The sequence below is a fragment of the Desmodus rotundus genome, chromosome 1 (genome assembly GCF_022682495.2).
Source record: "Desmodus rotundus isolate HL8 chromosome 1, HLdesRot8A.1, whole genome shotgun sequence".
NCBI lineage: Eukaryota > Metazoa > Chordata > Mammalia > Chiroptera > Phyllostomidae > Desmodus > Desmodus rotundus.
Window position 1 is genome coordinate 201,395,604 of NC_071387.1, and position 21,204 is coordinate 201,416,807.

The 21,204-nt window shown below is 39.6% G+C and overlaps 2 protein-coding genes and 1 long non-coding RNA gene across 3 annotated transcripts in view; 2 read left to right on the top strand and 1 right to left on the bottom strand.

Moving 5' to 3' along the window:
• NUP155 (nucleoporin 155) overlaps positions 1-11,583 on the bottom strand; it is a 52,831-nt gene extending 41,248 nt beyond the window's left edge. Inside the window, exons 1-5 of the mRNA XM_024578493.4 lie at positions 11,303-11,583; positions 9,052-9,189; positions 7,182-7,278; positions 4,176-4,246; positions 306-398 (exon numbers count right to left, since the gene is read on the bottom strand). Coding sequence (XP_024434261.2) covers positions 306-398; positions 4,176-4,246; positions 7,182-7,278; positions 9,052-9,189; positions 11,303-11,459 — 556 coding nt within the window. The 5' untranslated portion in view covers positions 11,460-11,583. The remainder of the gene's footprint in view (positions 1-305; positions 399-4,175; positions 4,247-7,181; positions 7,279-9,051; positions 9,190-11,302) is intronic.
• Positions 11,584-13,420: 1,837 nt separating this feature from the next.
• Positions 13,421-14,581, top strand: LOC128781234 (uncharacterized). The gene is made up of 3 exons (XR_008427163.1): positions 13,421-13,514; positions 13,824-13,901; positions 14,479-14,581. It is a non-coding gene; the product is annotated as an uncharacterized lncRNA (long non-coding RNA).
• Positions 14,582-17,555: 2,974 nt separating this feature from the next.
• Positions 17,556-21,204, top strand: part of WDR70 (WD repeat domain 70) — a 224,809-nt gene continuing 221,160 nt past the window's right edge. The window contains exons 1-3 of the mRNA XM_024578576.4: positions 17,556-17,674; positions 17,775-17,840; positions 20,165-20,248. Coding sequence (XP_024434344.2) covers positions 17,650-17,674; positions 17,775-17,840; positions 20,165-20,248 — 175 coding nt within the window. The 5' untranslated portion in view covers positions 17,556-17,649. The remainder of the gene's footprint in view (positions 17,675-17,774; positions 17,841-20,164; positions 20,249-21,204) is intronic.

Genomic DNA, 21,204 nt, shown 5'->3' on the forward strand with positions numbered 1-21,204 from the left:
ATCAGAAACACAGAAATTGAAGGTATTACTGAAAATCTCACTAGCACAGATTCTTCTTTTTCTACTACCCTCCCTTTATATTGTACATTTAAAATGTGCACATTAGTATGGTAAATACATCCAAAATACTTTTTTGGTGGAGTTACTGTCCTGAAAGATATTGTATCTTTAGGGAAATATGATTTTTCTATGAGCGAATAGCCTGGAAAGTTAACTTAGTAAAAAAAAGATTAGTTTTTAATTATAACATTAAATTCACCAACAGTTACATATATTTTTAAAACACAACACGTGGGTTGCTATACCTGTTTGCAAATTGGCATAGCTGAGTCCAAGAATCACTATATCCACAGGGGTTGCCAAAACCAGGAGGTGTCGGACATGAGGCTGAAAGATGCCTAAGATAAAACAGACATGGACTTGGGGTTATTTTTTCCAAAAATTTCCAGTGTTTAAGCATTTATGGAATAAGGATTTACCATTACAATGAGCTAGTGATTACACAGTATATGAAAAGTCTGAACCCAATTTAGTTCCTTTCGATGTTAAAATATTACTACCTATGCTCACTTAAGAAAGTAAGCAGCAGCCCAAGTGGGTAGCTCAGTTGGTTAGACCACTATCCTCACAAGCCAAGGTTGCAGGTTCGATCTCAGGGCTCACACGGGAATCACCCAATGAATGCATAAATAAGTGCAACAACTAATCAATGTTTCTGTCTCTGTCACTCTTTCTCTCCCTCCCTCCTTTCTCTCTCTTAAAAAAAAAAAAAAAAAACAAATAAAAAAAATTTAAAAGTAAACAGCAGAAAAGAACCACCTTAGAAAATAAACACTTTAGTATTTAATACCATTCAAAATCAGCATTTTGTTATATTACAAAACACTTTAGGTTTATTAATATGTAAAGACTTCTATTTGTATGCCCACATTCGTAGCAGCACAATTCATAGTGTCCAGAAGGTGGAAGCCACCCACGTGTCCGTCAACGGATGAACTGATGAACGAAATGTGGTATATACATACAATGGAATATTATTCAGCCTCTAAAACAACTTCTGACATACTACGACAGGAATGAACCTTGAGGGCATCATGCTAACTGAAATAAATCAGTAACAGAAAGACAAATTCCACATAATCCCACTTATATCAGGGACCTGGAGTAGTCAAATTCATAAAAACAGAAATGAGTTTACATGTCAATGAGTTTCTCAAATCCATTTATCAAGCAGATAATTTAGTTTCACAGGGCATATTACAAAGTAGAAAATTTTTTTGTTAACGCACACTAAGGCATTGTTTAATTTGGAAAGTGTCGTGTGGCTTGAAATGCTATGTGTAATCATCACTGTCATTGTTATGATGTCCAAAATTAGTGTCTCACTGACAGGAATAAAAGGAAATGACATGCTGTGACTATGGACATCTCTTTCTGCACACACCGGGCCTATCTAAGGGTGTTAAACATCACAGAAAACACAACAGAGCTTATATCATGACCTGGTTTTACTTCCGCTAGTGAACATCAAGGAGCTTAAAAGCCAGTGTCACGTGTCAGGATTCAAGGCCATGAAGCTGAAGGCACAGGCTGTCCACCTTAATGACCTCAAAATATACCTGGTATTTCATGAGTTGATTCCAAAACCTGGAGCTTTATGAAAACTTGGATTTTCCTTAATAAGCCCTATCTCAAAGTATTCAGTCACAATGGTACGTCAAAGGAGTCACCTTTGATTACAGAACCTTAGGGAAGTTGGGACTTTCATGGATGGTGGAACAGGTCCATGGCTTGGAGTAAAGGAAGAGAAGTAAAACAGTGCCTTGTCAAGTGATTTCATCTTCCCTAAACTCTCTCATGGCCCTGGCCGGTATGGCTTGGTTGGTTGGGCCTTATCCCACAAAGTGAAAGGTCGCCAGTTCGAGTCCCAGTTGGGGCACATGCCTGGGATGCGGGCCTGGTACCGTGGATGGGGTGCATGTGAGAGGCAGCTGACTGATGTTCACATTGATGTTTCTCTCCCTGTCTTTCTCCCTCCCTTCCCCTTTCTTTAAATAAATAAAATCTTTAAAAAATTCTTTCATGTATTTGCTCCAGTATTTTACAATAGATGGTAAAAATGAAAGTCGCTTTCCTTCAGGATGCAACAGGGTCAAACGCCTGACATTTCTCACTTCAGTGAATTCACTTTGTATCTATAAAGTACACCTTTTTAGTATTTGTAAGAAACTGCTATAGTTCTTTAGGTTTTTGGAATGGATCAAAGTTTCACTGCCCAACAAAAAGTTTAATACTTATGTACAAATATGAACACTTATTGTTTGCAACACATCTGTTTTTGCTGTTTTGCTGAAGAAACTCAACAGAACCCTAAATCACTGCTTTTTACAAAGTCATGCCCTGGCACTAAAAACTTGGCCAATAGTACCTTCAACTTCAAATGCAATTTCAATGTCAGTATAAATTGGTGCCTTTTCAAGAGATTTTTGTCCAGAAATAGAAAAATATAGAGTAATTCTCTTCTATTGAGAAGTTCAGACTTTGCACAATTGGCTGATTAAACCCGAGGCAGGATTACTTTATTAGAGACAAGGAAAGACCATTCCAAGAATAACACGGAGGGAGGAGTTTATGAGCGCTTTGACTTTGGTGGAAGCTTTACTGGGTCATGCAGATGAAGTAAATAAACTGTTTGACTCACAATCATTATCATCACTATTATAAAAACTGCTCCAAAGCAACAAGCTCTTTCAGCTAAGTTATCACCCTGGAAGATGAGACTGAAGCTGGAAAATGTAAAAAATGCTTCTCTTCAATACATGAGAAATACTTCCTTGAACTCAAAAACTGTGATTAAACCTTGTTAATTTTTCTGTAGGCATAAGGCAAAATTCCTGAGCACTAGAAAACACAAGAATTCTTGTTTTATTCAACAAATCATAAAATTGAAACGTGGTTTCATAATCTTGCTTATAGAAAGCATCAACAAAGCAGACTTTTGCCCAAAAGCCTGAGTGACTTAAAAAACAATTACTTTACTTGAAGAATAATATTTCCTTGCAAAAGGCAAAGTAAAATACGGACTTTGTTAACATTAACACACGTTTGAGAGTCAGAATTTTCGGGACTTGCTGACAGCAAAATCAGAATTGTTTAATTATCAAAGATAACACCTTTGCTGCTATATCAAAGACTACATCATAATTTTAATTTGCAATGAAATTTATATTTAAGTAAGACAAAATTTTACTCTTTGTTTTAGATGGACAATTTGTGTTTATTAAATAGGGGGCAGCAACAGCTATTAACTTTCATATAAATAAACTCTAAGCAATAAGACAGGGAAACATGCATCAGGGTAAAGAATGCTTTTGAGAATCTATGTAAAGAAAATACATTTCCAAAATAATCATATAAACTGCATTAAAACTGCATGTTTGTACTTAGTGAATTGTTGTAATTTCAAAATGGCTGTGACCTTTAAAGAGTTTTATTTATGCCCTGCAAACAAGTGAATTTCGTCCACTATTTCCTCTGGTAGGAAGGTGAACGTGGAAAGACTGAGCGAAAAGGGAAGAGGACTCACGGACATGGACAACAATGTGGTAATTGCTGGGGGGAGGGGATATAAGGGGACTAAATGGTAATATAAAAAATATAATAATGATTATATCTTTTTTAAAAAAGAGATGCATTTAAATTTAAATCAATTCTACTTGTCGGTAGCTCTGGTAAAAGATGTGGCATAATGAGGTTAAAACTGTGAGCTGAACAACGCCTGTGACTTCTCTAAGATTTATTCTGAACTGTGTTCTCACTTTCCTGGGCTGTCAAAACTAAAAAAAATACAGAGACAAAAATGGTTTTTACAGCAAGTGATGAAAAATGCATAATACTAAAAACTTCAGGGAAATCAAGAGTAACAAAATGTAAGCCAGATAAAATCCAGGAACTATATAGTTTAACAATTTTAGAGGCAGACTCACTTATACCATTATAAAGTGAGGAAACTGTTAAATATTCTTAATTACTTCATTTCTAATTAGAAGGACTTTGAACAAAACTTCAGTAGAAAATTCAACTACTTAAAATGTGTTGTCATTTGGTCCTAAAACATTTGAAGTCTGTGTACATACAAACTTAACTTAATCCGTATATATTTTTTTATTTCTTACCAGCTTTTGGTTTCACAAGCCCCACAGCAAGAATAGTCTCACTAAGTCCATCAAAATAGGCAAGGTCTCCCCTGTCAACAGTTGAAGAGAAACATATTACACACGTAAAGAAAAAGTTTTATCTTACAACACTCTTTACGACTATAGAATATAATGAAAAATAAATGAGCAAACAAACTGCTTCAGTTCCAAGACCCAGGCACAGGGGCCTGCCCAAGGCCAAGCATAAACTGGGAAAACAGGAATGCTGCTCCCCATTCCGCCCCCCCCCCCACCTTGCAAGTCTCAAGTAACAGCAATCTACTGTGGGGAGAGGGACAGGAGTGTAGAGAGGACCTGTTCAGCAACAGGTGAAACAGGAACATAGAGCAACCCACCTGCACCCTAAGTGCAAGGTAATTCGGAAGCAATGCGAAACCTGTGGTCCACTGAGGGTAACCTCAGGAACAACAAAGTGAACGCAGCTCAGTTGCTGACTTGGAAAAAGTCATCTCCCCCCACCATAAAGGCCTCCTGCTAGGCTCTAGCAAATGAAAAACCACACTCATTTCCCCCTAAAATTTTTTTTTAAATTTCAATGTATTGGGATAACATTTACACTTAATGTAAATGTTAATGTAAATGTAAATTTGATGTCATGACGGTTAATAACATCATATAAATTTCAGTTGCACAATTTCGTAATACATCTGTATGGTCTATTGTGCACCACAGAAGTCTAGTCTCCCTCCACGACCGCATGTTGGAACCCCTCTACCTTCTTCATCCTGTCCCCACCGTTCTGTTGTATCTATGAGTTTATTTCTTTTTGTTTTATACCCCACATATGAGTAAAATCATACGGTCTGACACACGCCCATTTCTAAGGATAAACGCTGCTTACTTTGGTATCCATTTTTCCACACATAATGTCTGGCTTTTGGGAGGACAGCATGAGACACCAAATAGCGAGGGGAAACAAAGCCCCGCTGTCCAAAACCACAGCAATCAACAGAACAAGACTCAGCTACTAGCCGGGTGTCTGAACCAGCAGACAGGAAATGTAAAACAAATACGATCAACAGGGTACAGGCTTTAACGAAAAGGTGGACACCACGCATCAACAGGTAAGGCACTTCAGCAGAGAAGAAAATTAAAAGAAGTGAGTAAGTGAAAATGTTAGAAATAAACTGCACAGCAGATAAAGAATGTCTTTTAAGAACTTTTCAATAGACTTCACATAACAAAAGAATCACTGAACCTGAAGTTAGGTCAACAGAAACTGTCCAAAATGAAACCAAAAGAGAAAAGAGAACAGAGAAACAAAAACAGAACAAAGCACCCAAAATCTGCTGTACAATACCAAATAATCTAACAGGCGTATAACTGAAATCTCAGAAGAAAGAGTGACAGAATGGGACAGAACAAATATTTGAACGGTTGAAATAATTTCCAAAAATAATGAAAAACATCAAAACAAAGCTCTAAGAGGCACAGAGAACACCAAGCAAGATAAATATCAAGAAAAAAAATATGATCCAGACTTTGAAGAAAACTTCTGGTTGCCCAGAAAGGGGTCATGCAAACAAAACCAAAAACACCTAAACGGCCACTTATGTAGGCCAGGCCAGGTTTCCCATGTCTCCCGCTGTGGCATCCCAGGCTCCTTGAGAACTGTGGTCCCTCGCAAACAAGACTGATGCTGGGAAAGCTGAGGGTCAGAGAACAGTGCATCGCACAAGACTGTCTGCATCACCCATACGGAGTTAGGGTTTAAAATAGAAAGCCAAAGGAATAACTGAAACGAAGCCTCAGGTTTCTGCAGAATTGAATTTGTGAATGGAAGGTTTATACCCAGCACTTGTGCCTTGATTTTTTTCAATAAGCACAGTGTTCAAATAATTTTTCTTCAGATGAGTTCTCGTTTGAACACACAGCAAGGTGAGACTGTTCCATGCTGGCAGAGACCACGCATATCCCATTCAGTGCTGTTCCTGGCACAAAACTAATACAGGGCAGACTCATTACGTTTGTTAAATGAATATGTTAGATGTTAATGGAAACACAAAAATTTTCAATGAACCGAAAACCTTTTGCATTTAGTTTTCTTGAGGAGACCCATGCCTAAATAGAGGTTTTATTCTTTAGTATCAAAATGAGTAAGTTATGGTAGTATAACAAACCGGGGCAAAGGTAAGGGTACATGGAGAACAATCACAAGTAGACATCACTGCCATTATGACTATCTAACATTTCAACAATAAAAATACCTATGAAAAGGTTGGTCAATTTTTTTTAAAAGATCAGCAACAAAAATGGTTTCATTTAAGCTCTATGTTCTCACTTAGTGTCAATTTTGATTCAGTGATACAATGTTTTGAGTGTGTGTATACATAAGTGCATTAATTACTCAGAGGCGAGAGTAACATGGACTTCCTATCCCACACTTCACCTAAAGTTAATATGATGAAGTACTGAAAAGTAAGCCTACATTTACCTCCAAAAAGCCAAGAGTGAGATCACCAGATCAATAAAATTTAAGCAAAAATGCCTTAGGCATTCACTCAGACTCTTACATACATTTAATTTACACGTAGTTCAAGCCCAGAATTATAAAACAGTTAAGTCATTTCTATAAATCAGCAGTCTTCCATTCCACAGAAATGCAAGGAAAACAGAAGCCTTCAAAAATGTCAAACCATCTTTCAAAGAATTACTGATAGACTATCTTCACTGAAGGACAAAGAGCTTGGGACTAGACTCCTGCTACTCAGAGTGGTACCCAGACTGGCAGCATCACCCGGGAGCTTTTTCAAATGCACTCAGGAACCTCATTCAGAACTGCTATCACAGATTCCCTAGTTTAACCCCATCCCCAGGTGACTGATACCCACACTGGGAAGCGCTGACCTGGATACTAGGTGAATGAAAGACTAATCAGGCAACGTCTAATAAGCAGAATACTGGGTGCAATAAAGATCATCTAAACTGTAAGCACATGAAAGCATGGCAGCCTTGAATGCATACCCATCTTCGTAGTTCCACATGAATATGTCACTGTCAATAGTGAGCCAAGCTCTGCTGATGGCAGGAAACACGCCCATCATGCAGTTACACTGCATGTCTGAGGGCGGAGGATGTAAGGTAAACAGATTTCAGTCACACCTACTTTAAACTTTCAGAAGACTTTGATATAAAATTTATGATGAAAAAATCAGGACCTGCCCACCCTTTAATAGAAAGAGCAGGTAAAACACCATGATTTCCAATGAGTTTAATGAGAGCCACAGTGTCCGACAGAAACACTTTAATTTATAATTTCCTAATAATGCTATCTGACCACTTGAAATGCATTCTGGACAAATGTAGTGTGCGTTTACTATTACTAACTTTAAATAGAATATTGATTATAAATAACACCATTGAACTTTGACATTAAAAAGCTGTTTTACTGAATCAGTTTTTCCAATTGTGTAAGAGCAAGAGTCATAAAAAAGTACATGGTATGCTAGTCAGAGGTGACAATTTGCATTTCTCTTATATTATAAATAACGCGATTTAAAAGCAGGCAAAGATTTATGTTATATAGTTATAAGACAATGAAACAACTGTGAAAACATATTAATTTCCTAAAGGAAATGTCTCTTACTGAGTATATAGTATTATCAGAGGATTAAAGAAAAATATTAAGAAACTAAGCAAGGGATAAGGTGGATTATATATTTAATAACACTATTTTACAAAGTCTCAGAGAAACAGCAAAAATTTTAGGGAAAATATATATTACATTTTACTAGCTTTTCTATTTATTTCATAAGCATTTTTCCTAATTTTCCACTTCCTTTCTTTTTCTAAATCATTGCATTGAAATATGAGGACCTTTTATTCTGCATAGATTAATATACTTTTAAAAGTCTCATTAAATTTTAAGGTAGCTTCTTGAAGTCTTCATTACGAGAGCTATAGAATGATATAAAATCTTCTTAGCAAAAAAAAAAAAAAATCTCTTGCTTTTCTACAGTATGCCATGCATTAAGAAAACCAGATAGCCCTGGCTGGTGTGGCTCAGTGGTTGAGCGCCAGCCTGTGAATCAAATGGTCACTGGTTCAGTTCCCAGTCAGGGCACATGCCTGGGAACAGGTCCCCAGTAGAGGGTGCGTGAGAGGCAACCACACACTGCTGCTTCTCTCCCTCTCTTTCTCCCTCCCTTCCCCTTTCTAATAAATAAATAAAATCTTAAAAAAAAAAAAGAAAACCAGATAAACTTTTTTTTTTTTAAAGGTAAGAAAACTCCTGTAGCTACTCGATCAATGAAGATGCCATTTCCATTTCAATTCCTAACATCTTTTTGTACAGATTCTTATTGTGATCCTTAGAAATGAAATCTCACAGACACTTCAATTCTAAGACACCAGTAAATATAAAACCACACCAAAAACTTTTCTGGGGGGAGAAAAAAACACCACCTGGCAATTTTTGTTTGTAAATGTATTTTGAGCCCTAACCCAGTTTTAAAATGTTAAAATATGGGGAAAAAAATAAAAGTAAAAATCATGGGTCTTTGAGCTAATAAAGTCTGGCAGTAAAAACTTTCTTATATACCACTTAACTGGAAATTAATACTTTGCAATAATATTTAAAAATGCAGAGTTTCTTGTAAGCAATTCACTCTCCTCAGTGTCCCAAAACAATTCAAATGTGACTCAATTTTCAACATTAAATTTTATATAAAATGTTTTAGGCACACGGTAAACTACCTACGTACTTAAATGTATTTTAAATAAAACCTTTAAATGAACTTATATACAATACTCATCCATCACAAGACAGGAATCATAATAATGAGACTACCAATTAAAAACAGTTTAAAGTGCTAAACACAATGCAATAGGATACGTCCAAACTGTTCGATAAGTTCAGGTGGGAGAGGAACTCTTCGGATGGAGCTAATCTCTGGAAGGTTGGGCACCGACAGCAAACCAGGTCCTTGTAGAGGATAATCCATATCTGACATGCCAGAAACAGTGGGATTATCTACAAAAAATAAAGTAAAGCATTCAATTAAAATCAATCATGTATTGGGCATCAACTGGGTGTACGGATGCATTGAAAGCTACAACAAAATTGTGCATCTGGTGGTCCTAAAGGTACAGAGAGAATAAAGTCACTCTGACCTGATGCAAAGGAGACCTGAGAAATTCCAATGTTAAGGTGGGGAAGTTAACAAGGTTATCTTTCCCAGGTACTTAGTCCGGAAAAAAGAAATTGATTAGTTCAATAATCTAGTATTTTTCTATTATTTTACTAATCTGAAGTGTACACACACACACACACACACACACATCTACTCTCTGATTCTTAGATCAAACAAGTGTGGGCAAAATATTGATTGGGGAAAAAAATAGCTACCTCCTCTCTCACTTAAACAGATTTACAGATTAAAACAATGCATGCCTTTTCCATTAGATTTCCCCCCTAGACCAACAGGGTAAGTACAACGAATACCACAGAAGCAGCATTTCACTGCTCTACAAAGGGTTCTCACCTGGCAACCTTTCTGTTGCCCTAGGAGCCAGACACCAAGGGCAGGAGCAGGCTGGTGTCTTAGGCCTGCACGTTCTAGTCCTGAACAAGGAGTTCTTTAGATCTGATGACCTACTTAGCTCAGGCACCTTTTCAGGCTCTCTGAAGTACAAAGACGCTGGGAAAACTCACATGTGACCCAACTTTTAAATGTATTACAGAAATCTGAAATACTCAGAACTAGAGAGAAAACTGCAATCAATCTCTATGTACCGATTACCCACCTTCAATAATTACCCATCTGAAGCAAGTCCCACACATCCCATTTAATCTCAAAACATATTTTAATGGAATAGTGCATGTGTTAAATGGCAGCAGGGACACAAAGGATGGAATTAATAACTCTGGCGAAGATGTGAACGGTTAGGAAAGCCTCCACAAAGAGATATTTAAGGGAGTTTGGAAGAATCACTTGTCAACCAGGAAAGAACATTCCAGAAATACTGAAGAGTACATGTAAAATAAAAAACCCTGAAGAGGGGTCCTCTCATGGAAAACACGTTAAATGCAGTGTGACTGTAACGGGCGGCAGAGAATAGAATGGAAGAGGGGGAAGAGATGAGTTTGAAGGGGTGGGTGTGTGTGATGGTGGACCGAGAGGGTTTGGGTCAGATGTGATGAAAGACCAGAAGGTAGGGACTGTGTTTATATCTCGCTTTCAAACCTAAGGAGTTCAAAGTGAGCAATGCTGTTCAAGAGGAGAATTGCTAACAGGCCACTCAGTTCTTGTAAGACAGACCCACTGGTGCGTAGCTGTCAGGAACAAATACTATTTCTGCTATGTGTTTGTCTTTCCTGTGATTACAAGGCCACTCCACAATTTTTATAAATCACCAGAGGTGTCCTTCAGGTTTACAATGCATGGATTATCCTGGTTATTTAATCTGGGTTCTTGCTTACCAAAAACCTTGTCTCTACTTCACTTACACTTCTCTGCTTTTCTCCAATTTCCATCTCACAAAGGAGTCCCTTTTTTCCTAATAATTCAAAACCGTTAACAAAGCATTTTCCAGCCACTGGGCTTGTTGGCATATAACTCTGCCCTACCTCCCTGTCCATCAACATTGCTGATTTCTCTGCTCTCTTCATTTCACTGGCAGTTCTTTTTAACACCTCCCAGCACTCCATATGACACTAACTCCACGCGTAATAAAGAATATCTTTCAGACAACACGGTAAATTTCCCAATTCACTTCGTTTGCTCTTCCGTTTTACTCTAATACTAATGCGAGTAATTAACATGGATGAGACTTTGATCAGGCGATCCTCCTCCCCCGAGCCATAAACACTCGGAGGCGGTGAAAAAGCTCCTTAAGGTGGGGGTCTTTGCCTCTTTGTGCGTTTTTCACTCCTACCCTCTCAGGTATCTGCAATGAAGAAAGTAAGGACAGGACAAAAAAATGAACACAGGCAGTTTTTTGCTCTTCAAAATGTAGCAAACACCTGTCCTAAACTTCAAGATGCCTTCGCCGGGTCCACCCTAGGGATAAGGACCTAGTTAGGGGGTCCTGCGAGAGTCCTTCCGACTGAGAAACCAGTCACCAAATGCGCACCGATCACTCACTCGGGGCAGACACCATGAGCAGCTCGGAGAGGTCCGGGTACATGCGGTCTTCTTGCAATTGACGGTCGATGAGCCGCCCCGCATTTTCCAGAGCTTCCTGCAGGGCTGCGGCCGACGTGGACGCCGGCATCGCCAAACCCAGCAAAGAAGACGGCATCCTGAAAATTAAAGACACCAGTGTCCGGAAAAAGTCAAAAGCCAAGGCAAACCGTGCAAAAAACCAAGAGCCTAGCTCAGCCCCGCGGCTCAGGGCGCGCGCGCCAATCGAGCGCCTCGGCGCCAGTGCCTGACGCACTTCCGGCTCCTCGGGTGGGGAATTTGAAGGCTCCGTTTTGGGAGTTTGGAGGAGGAAGCTGTTTCGGGAGGCGGGCGTTAGGGGCGGAGCGAGTGAGAGGGAGGCAGTTTTGAAAGGGTGGCCGGGGTTGAGCGTGGGGACGGGGGAAATCAGAGGAGGTTAACTGGGGGAGGGGGAGAAAAGGGGAAAGGGGGAGGGACGGGGGGGGGAGGGAGAGGGACGGGCCGAGGTGGGGCGCGGGGAGGCGGGGGGACCGGGCGGGTGGGAGCCGGGCGTTGGGGCCTCGTCGGTGGTGGCGCCCGGTGGCCGCGGCTCGGTTGGGTTAAGCGCGCGCTGGGGCTTTGTGTCTCGAGCCCCAGGGTCCAACTGCAGCTGTTTGAGAGTGTGCGCGTCCGTTTCTTCCGTGCTCCAGACAACTGACAGTGGCCGGTCGGTAGCTTGTCGACAGAAACAGTTTACACAGGAACCAAAATTTCACTGCGTTCCTTAGGGGCTTCGGTGTACATCAAAATCCATCAGGCTTTTCTTTTTGTGTGTCGCTACGGTTTCACTTTGTGACGGATACTGTGAAGAATTGTGTGCTTAAGGATTAATGTTTCGCTGGGTGCAGGGGGCTGCTGCCTTGCGTTATTTCTCATAACGGAGACAGGAGCAGATGATTCTAATTCATAGTAGAGGGACTGGTATAAAGGTCACCCAACAGATCTACCAGTCCTTACGCAGAAACTGAATTGGTTTTTTTTATTGTTGTTCAAGTACAATTGTCTCCGTTTTCACCCCACCCATCCCCACCTTCCACCCTCGAACCCACCCCCTTTGGCTTTGTCCATGTGTCCTTCATACATGTTCCTTGATACTCCCCCCCCCCCCCATTATCCATCTCCCCCTTCCTGTCTGGTTACTGTCAGATTGTTCTTTATTTCAGTATCTCTGGTTGTATTTTGTTTGCTTGTTTGTTTTGTTGATTAGATTCCACTTCCTAAGTGAGATCATATGGTATTTGGCTTATTTTACTTAGCATAATAATTTCCACTTCCATCCATGCTGTTGGAAAGGGTAGGAGCTCCTTTTTTCTCTCTGCTGCTTAGTACTCCGTTGTGTAAATGTACCACAGTTTTTTAATCCACTCATTTGCTGATGGGCATTTAGGCTGCTTCCAGCCCTTGGCTATTGTAAGTTGTGCTGCTGTGAACATCGGGGTGCATAGGTTCTTTTGGATTAGTGTTTCAGGATCCTAAGGGTATAATCCCAGCAGTGGAATTGCTGGGTCAAAAGGCAGTTCCATTTTTAGTTTTCAGAGGAAATTCCATACTGTTTTCCACAGTCGCTGCACCAGTCTGCATTCCCACCAACAATGTACTAGGGTTCCCTTTTCTCCACAACATCACCAGCACTTGTTCTTTGTTGATTCATTTATGATGGCCATTCTGACTGTGTGAAGTTGTATCTCATTGTGGTTTTGATTTGCATCTCTCTGATGGCTAGTGATGCTGAGCATCTTTTCACACGTCTCTGGGCCCCCTGTATGTCCTCTGAGGAGAAGTGTCTGTTCAAGTCCTTTGCCCATTTTTTAATTGGGTTGTTTGTCTTCCTGGAGTGGAGTTGTGTGAGTTCTTTATATATTTTGGAGATCAGGCCCTTGTCTGAGGTATCATTGGCAAACATGTTTCCCATAAAGTTGGTTCTCTTTTCATTTTAATGCTGTTTTCTTCAGCGATGAAGAAGTTCTTTATTTTGATGAGATCTCATTTGTTTATTCTTTCCTTTATGTCTCTTGCTCTAAGGGACATACTGGTGAAAATATCACTGCGTGGAATATCTGAGATTTTGCTGCCTATGTTCTTCTCCAGGACTTTTATGGTGTCATGACTTATATTTAAGTCTTTTCTCCACCTTGAATTTATTTTTGTGTATGGTGTAAGTTGGCGGTCAAGTTTCTTTTCTTTTCTTTTTTTTTTTTTTTTTTGCATGTAGCTGTCCAGATCTCCCAACACCATTTGTTGAAGAGGCTATTTTTACTCCATTTTATGCTTCCACTTCCTTTGCTGAATATTAATTGACCATAAAGACTTGGGTTTATTCTGGGCTCACTATTGTGTCCCATTGGTCTATGTCTGTTCCTGTGCCAGAACCATACTGTTTTGATTACTGTGGCCTTGTAATATAGTTTGATATCAGGTATTGTGATCCCTCCTACTTTGTTCTTCTTTCTCAAAATTGCTGCAGCTATTTGAAACTGAATCATGCCAGGCATTGTGCCCAGTGCCAGGAATATCAAACTGACACAGCATTCCTGTCCTCAAGGTGCGTCATGCAGGGGCACACCAGCAAAGCAATGAAGTGCATCGCTATCATTTTTGTTTGTGGTAGGTGTTAACTGCACTAGAAAGAGGTGAAGTAAGTGAGGAGAGGAGAGAGAAGCTTCATTTCATACAGAAGAAAACTTGAGTAGTGAAATCAAAGCACTTTTCCTCAAACGGCAGTCCTCATTTAATTCTTATTAGCCATTTAACAGATGAGGTTTTTAAAGCACGGAGAGTCTAAGTAACTCACCTAAATTATATTGTCAGAACCAGGTTTTGAACCCAAATGTTCTAGTTCTGGAACTCATTTTCTTAACACTGTGGGCTTCTGACTTTCAAATTTATGAATAAATTTACTTTGCTTCAAAAAATCAAAGCTTCCCTGGCACACTTAACAATTATGACATTCATGCAAACAAACCAGGAAAAAACAGTTTAATGTGGAAGTCTCCATTAGTACAATTATTCCCTCTATCTTTTACCAAAAGCAAATATAACTTCCAGTGCTTTTTCTGTAATGCGTATAATTATCTGCTCCCATTGGTTGATGATTTCCATTTTCCATTTTTTCCCACTAGCATTTAGTAGTTTAAAATTTTATATAGCTTCAATGGAGTCTTCTCAACAAATGGTGCTAGAACAGCTGGATATCTACATGCAAAAAAAAAATCTTGATACAAAAATTCACTGAAAATGGATCACAGACCTAAATGTAAAACGTAAAGCTATAAAACTCCTAAAAGATAACACAGGAAAAAAAACCTCGATGAGCTTGGGTAAATTGATTACCTTTTTTGGATACAATACCAAAGACATGATCCATGAAAGAAATAATTGATAAGCTAGACTTAAAAAGTTCTGCTCTGTGAAAGACAATGTCAAGAGAATGAGAAGACAAGCCACGGACAGAGAGAAAATATTTGGAAAAACATCTGACAAAGGACTCAATAAGAAATCAATCTGATTTAAAAATGGGCCCAAGACCTTAAACAGACACCTTGACAAAGAAGATAAACAGGTGGCAATTTAGATGTGGAGAGATGTTCTATATCATATGTCATTGGGGAAATGCAAATTAAAACAGCAATGAGATACCACTATACACCTATTACAAGGGCCGAAATCTGGAACGTTGACAACACCAAATGCTGGTGAGGATGTGGAAGAATAGGACCTTCATTCATTGATAATGGGAATGCAAAATGTTACAGCCACTTTGGAGACAGTTTTTCAGTTTCTTAAAAACTAAACATACTCTCAACATATGATCCAGCAGTCTTGCTCCTTGATATTTGCTCAAAGGAGTTAAAAACTTATTTCTACAATAGAACTTACACATTGATGTTTATCGCAGCTTTATTCATATTTCCAAAACTTGGAGGCAACCAAGATGTTCTTTCGAGGTTGAATGGATAAGTAAACTGTGGTGCATCCAGACAATGGAATATTATTCAGTACTAAAAAAAATGAGCATTAAGGCATACAAATATATGGAGGAACTTTAAATGTATATTGCTGAGAACTGCCAATCTGAAAAGGCTACATATGGTAGCATGATGTCAACTCGATGACATTCTGGAAAAGGCAAAACTATGGAGACAGTACAAATACTAGGGGTTTGGGGGTGGTAGGGAAGAGAGGTGAATAGGCAGAGCACAGACAATTTTTAGGGCAGTAAAAATATTCTGTGTCATGCCATAAAGATGGACACCTGTCGTTTTACTTTTGTCCTAACCCATAGGATGTACAACACCATGATTGAAACTTATGTACTTAAGGTGATTATAGCAATGTAGGTTCATCATCTATAACAAATGTATCTCTCTAGTGGGTGATGTTGATAATGGGGGAGGCTATGCATGTGTGTGGGATGGGAATATATGGGAAACCTGTTTTGTTCTATTTTTCTATGAACCTTAAATTGCTCTAAAATTAAAGCCTCAATTAAAAAAAATTATATGTCATCTCAAGCCATTACAATTTCTTGACTCCTGAAGAGATGAGGAGATGAAACAGCTATTTATAAGCTTGGGGTATGGGTTACATATTGAGCTGTATTCATGAAGTCCTATTCTACTACCTAAGGCCTGCTTATCTGTACTCAGAAAAGAGACAGTGGCATTAACAACTTATTTTGTTATCCTTATTAATTGGAGTTCACATAGACTTTTAACACTTGTGGTTCAATCATTTGTTGGGACGAGACCAAACTTGGTTGTGCCAAGTTATATAATATCCTGCAATAAGGGGAGTAGTTTTTGCCTTCACACCTACTTTCTCTTATTCTTTCATTCCTTTTTTTTTAATCCTCACCCAAGGACATGCTTATTGATTTTAGAAAGAGGGAAAGGGAGAGAGGGAGAGAAACATCCATGTGAGAGAGAAACATCCATCAGTTACCTCTCTTACTTGTCCTCACAGGGGACTGAACCCACAACCTAGGCATTTGCCCTACTCTGGAATCGAACCTGAGGCCTATCAGTTTAGGAAAGAGGCTCAACCAACTGAACCACAGTGGCCAGGGCCATTCACTCTTCTATTCATTTAACAAGCACTGAGTGCCCACTGATGAATAGGTTACATGATAAAGGGGCCTAACTTGGAGGTCTATCAGGGTCTGTAAATGCTTACAAGAGGATTGAAGTTTATTTTGAGGCCTGAAGGATGAGTGGGGTTAAACGAAGGGCATGGGGATTGGTGAAGAGTCAGAGCTTCAGGACATCATGTTCTGAGGCTGCTTGTAGAACTAGAAGAAGACTGGCATGGTGGAAAATAGAAACAATTTGAAAACACTTTGGAAGCTGTGCTAATTTTGTGTTTTAAGAGCAATGGAAAGGTTATTAAACTTGATCACTATCATTTAGGATTTATAGATAGAGCATAATTTGAGATAGAGTAAGATAGTAGTGGTGCTAACGAGTAACTTCCTGAAAATATTTGCATTCAGCAACATCATTAGGCTTATACATGGTTTTGCTAGAATTCAGAGATATATAGATAAATAATATGCCATTAGTTCATAACATAGACAGGGAGTCGTAAAGTAATTAAAACCAATGGGGGGGAGAGGTGGAAGAGGGTATGGGGGTAAGTGGTAATGGATAAAAATGCAATAAGAATTTAAAAACATTAAAAAACAGTGAAATTGGAAAATATAATGAAGTGAATAAAGTGCTTTGGGAACCCTTGCAGTGGAGTAGGAGACTCTGTAACTAAGCATGGCTAATAGTCAGAGGGAGGTTTGGGCTAAGAGTGTAAGCTTTAGAGCATTTTCTGACAATTATTTTACCTACTCAGGTCTTTTTGGCGTACAAGTACTTTTCAGTTATGTAGTAAATACGCATTTCTTTTTAAAAATATGCTCCAAAGGTGGAAAACTGTGGGAGCTTCCTCATACAGAAGGACAAAACACAAAGAAAGGGAATTTGTTGGCTTCTCTTTATAATTCTGTGAGGGTCACGCATCACCGTGGCGGAAAACACCTGTAAAACTGTAAAGGGTGTTACAAGCCCCCAGGTGCGTTCTCTTCCCGGGGTTGAGTCGGATGGCAGGCCTTGCGGCGCTCATGCCCCTCCAGGCCGCCAGGGCGGCGCTGCTCAGGAGGCCGCCGTTCCTCCGCGGACCGCACCGCTCTTGGCCTTGGAGGCGACACTGACGCTCCGAGGAATTACTTCCTGCTGGGTTTGCTGTGAACCTGCTGGAGCTGTTAGAGCTGCAGCTGATGCTCGTTCTGCGGTGGGAGGCCGGCAATGGAGCGCCCGGGGCCCAGCGAAGGTGGGTTCCGTGAGCCGAGCCCGGGCAGGGTGGACGGGGCCGGGGACTCCGGGGGCGCCGCACTAACGAGGCCCCCTTTTCTTCTCTCCCCTTGTGCTAGTGACGGGCTCTGACGCGTCGGGACCGGACCCGCAGCTGGCGGTCACCATGGGCTTCACGGGTTTCGGTGAGTGACCGCACAGGCGTAACGCCGTCTCCTTTTGCAGGGGTTTTTAGATCCTCAGGTTTGCTGGGGAGGCCGAGCTGTCACCTCTGCTCCGCGCCTTCCGCCGTGCCAAGTCCTAATTACTTTTGCTGTAGGTACATCTTGCAGTTTCTCGACACTCTTCACCGTCTGTTTTCGGACTCCGGCCTATTTGTTGGGACTAGCTCAGGTGCCACATATGGGAAGACTTGTGAGAAAGAAAGATTGCTTTCTGACCCACGTGGTGGAGGGTGCTGGTTGGTGGAGGGAGTTTATTTGCGTCCTGTGACAGTGGTCTGTAATGTGATGGCCCTTTTGTCAACAAACGGGAGGTTAAGTCTTGTTATAATGGTTTTAAGTTCTTTTTGATTAAAGTCTTTCATCTCTAGAGTCGTCATTTCAGTCTCTCTTGTAGAGCCTAGTCTTGGCACGCGTTAAGGTAAAAAGGTCGCAAACAGATGAAGTCAGCTGTTGAAAATATTACTGTTAGTAAAAATAAACGTAAATTGTTTTCACACCCCATTTCTGTTGGGTCTTGGAGAGAACAGATGTCAGGCTAATGTGTCCACGTCTTGTGTTCACTCTTTCACACGTGTATTGATTTTGGTAATGTTTTGAGCCCCATTTTTTACCATCTTGTAGATGCTCATGTCTACAACGGTACTATAGACTTCCGTGGGGATATACAGTAGTGCTTATTTTTGTATCAATTCTTTAAGATAACTTTCTCCCTAACTTCAGAAATAACACACATAAGTAGCAGAAAACATTGAAAATATAAGGAACACAAAAATGAGAAGAAAGTAAAGTCATTCATAATCTCATGGTCTAGAAATCGAGGCTTAAAAATTTGTTTTCCAGTCTTTTCTGGTGTGTATTTATTAAAGAAAATAAAGTTCATGTGTATGTACAATTTTATGTTTGTATTAATTGTACATAATTTATTCTTCATGTAAGGATTTCCCCACATTATAAAATCCTCTTCCAAAACCTGATTTTTTTATGTATGAATAGTAGCACATTTAATATAAGTCACCATAAGCGAGGCACAATATAAGTGCCATAATTTGTGATAATTTTAGCTTTCCCCTACATGGTTTCTAATTCTTTTATCAATAATGAATATTTTTTATAAATAATTATCTCCTTTTGTAAAAGGAATTTTATGTGTAATTTCATAGGGTAGATTTCTAGAGGGACTACTTTAATAAAAACAAAAATATTAAAATGTAATAAAAATTTGGGGTATGAATTTTTTAAAACTTCTTGATACACATTATTATAATGCCCTTCAGAAAGGTTTCAATTTACACCGAAGTCAATGTTACATAAGAATGCTATTTTTACCATTTTCTTACCAATAGAGTAGGTATTATTTTTTTTAAAAAAGAAAAGTACAAAATTGCTTGCAAGCTCATTCAGAATTTGGTTCTTTATGGTTTTAGGGCTGAGTCCCTGTTTCCTTGCTAGCTATGAGTGCGAGCCTTTTAGCTTCTTAATGTATCTGCATGACTTGTCATCTTGCTCCATTCCTCATCAAACACACTACAGTACCTTCAGTCCTTCTCATACTTCAGGTCTTTCTGATCTGCCATACTTGTTCTGCCTCTTTGCCGGTAAGGGTTCCTGTGATAGATTGGGCCAACCAGGATAATCTCTTTAAAGTCTAGAACTGTATTTTTTTTTAATTTTCTATTTTTTTAAAAAGATTTTATTTATTTACTTCTTAGAGAGAGGGGGAAGGTGGGAGAAAGAGATGGGAAGAAACGTCAGTGTGCAAGAGATACATCAATTGGTTGCTTCTTGCAGGCCCCCAACTGGGTAACCAGCCTGCAACCCAGGCATGTGCCCTGGCTGGGAATCGAACCTGTGACATTTTGGTTCACAGGCTGGGACTCAGCCCACTGAGCCACACCAGCCAGGGCTAAGGTTCATAACTTTAATCACATCTGCAAAGCCCCTTTTGCCATGTAGTGTTACGTATTCACAGGCTCCAGAGGTTGGGGTATGCACATTCTCCATCCTGCCTACCATGCCAATGTGATTTTCAGGGATAGTGTCTAGATGAGTTAGAGGAGGATGGGAGAGTTGGCTGGTTAATGGCACTAGTGATGAGATTGTCATTCAGAATTCACTGGGAAGTAGCAAACTCTTTCTTCCTTGATATTTTATGGTTGTCTTGTAGCCATGCTACAACTTAGACAGAGGAAGTGGTTATTGATCAGTCAGTAAGTATTTATTGATTACTTAAAGTTTGGCCAGCTTAATGCAAGAGGATCACAGTCTGCTACTTATTCCTATTTTAGGAAAAAAAGCTCGCACATTTGATTTGGAAGCAATGTTTGAACAAACTCGAAGAACAGCTGTGGAAAGAAGTCGGAAAACACTGGGTAAGAAGTTCAGTTATTTGCTGTTTCATTGGTTTAGATACTGTGTACACCTTACACAAGGATATTGACAGATATTGTAAGACTGAAAAAAGTTCAAAATTCTTAAAAGGCTGTATGTACTCGTTCCTTGGGAAGCAGAGGGTTTTTTTTTTTTTTAACATAGTAAAAAGTTGCATCTAAATAGGGTACCAAGGTCTGAGTGCTAAAATCTTAATATATAAGAATCAGAATAGCAATTTCTCTATTACCTCTCCCTCCACCTCTATCTGATTCTCATTTCATTTTTTCTTTCCTGCTTACAGCGGAACCAGTGTTTGGAAGGCTGGGCGAGAGGTGGCTCTCAGAGCTGTGTACACCACTGACTGTTGACCCAGACAGTATAGAAAATTGAGACATACAGTGATGTGGCTGCTGCTGTTGAACCCCTGCATTAATGAGTTGTATCAGACGTTTAATGAAGGCTTTAATTTCCAGACTGTCTGGTTTGATATCAGGTGGTTGCCAATTCTAGGGTCTTGGAAGGACACTGACTCCTCTCCTGCTTCCTGTGGGTCTGCTTCAGATCATTCTCACACTGGAGAAGGGATAGGTGGAACCCGATAGAGCAGAGGGGCTAGAGATCAGACAGGACTCCTGGGAAAGTTTAAGTGAATGTTGTTCTGGTACTTGTGGTTGTTGGTTTCAAGGTGATAAATTATATAGCAGTAATATTTCATATTGGGATGTGAACTCACATGAAATATTTTTGGACTGTGGAAGAATAAGTTTTTTTATTATGAAAAAAAAAATACCATAGCCCTCTACAGATCCTATTTGTTATGTGAAATTTCAAACACAGAAGTATAGTAAAACATTGCATGTACCTCTCACAGATTGAACTACTGTAATAATTCATGGCTAGTGTCATTTACATTCACTTTCCCTCTCATTATTTTGACACAAATTTTAGATATTTA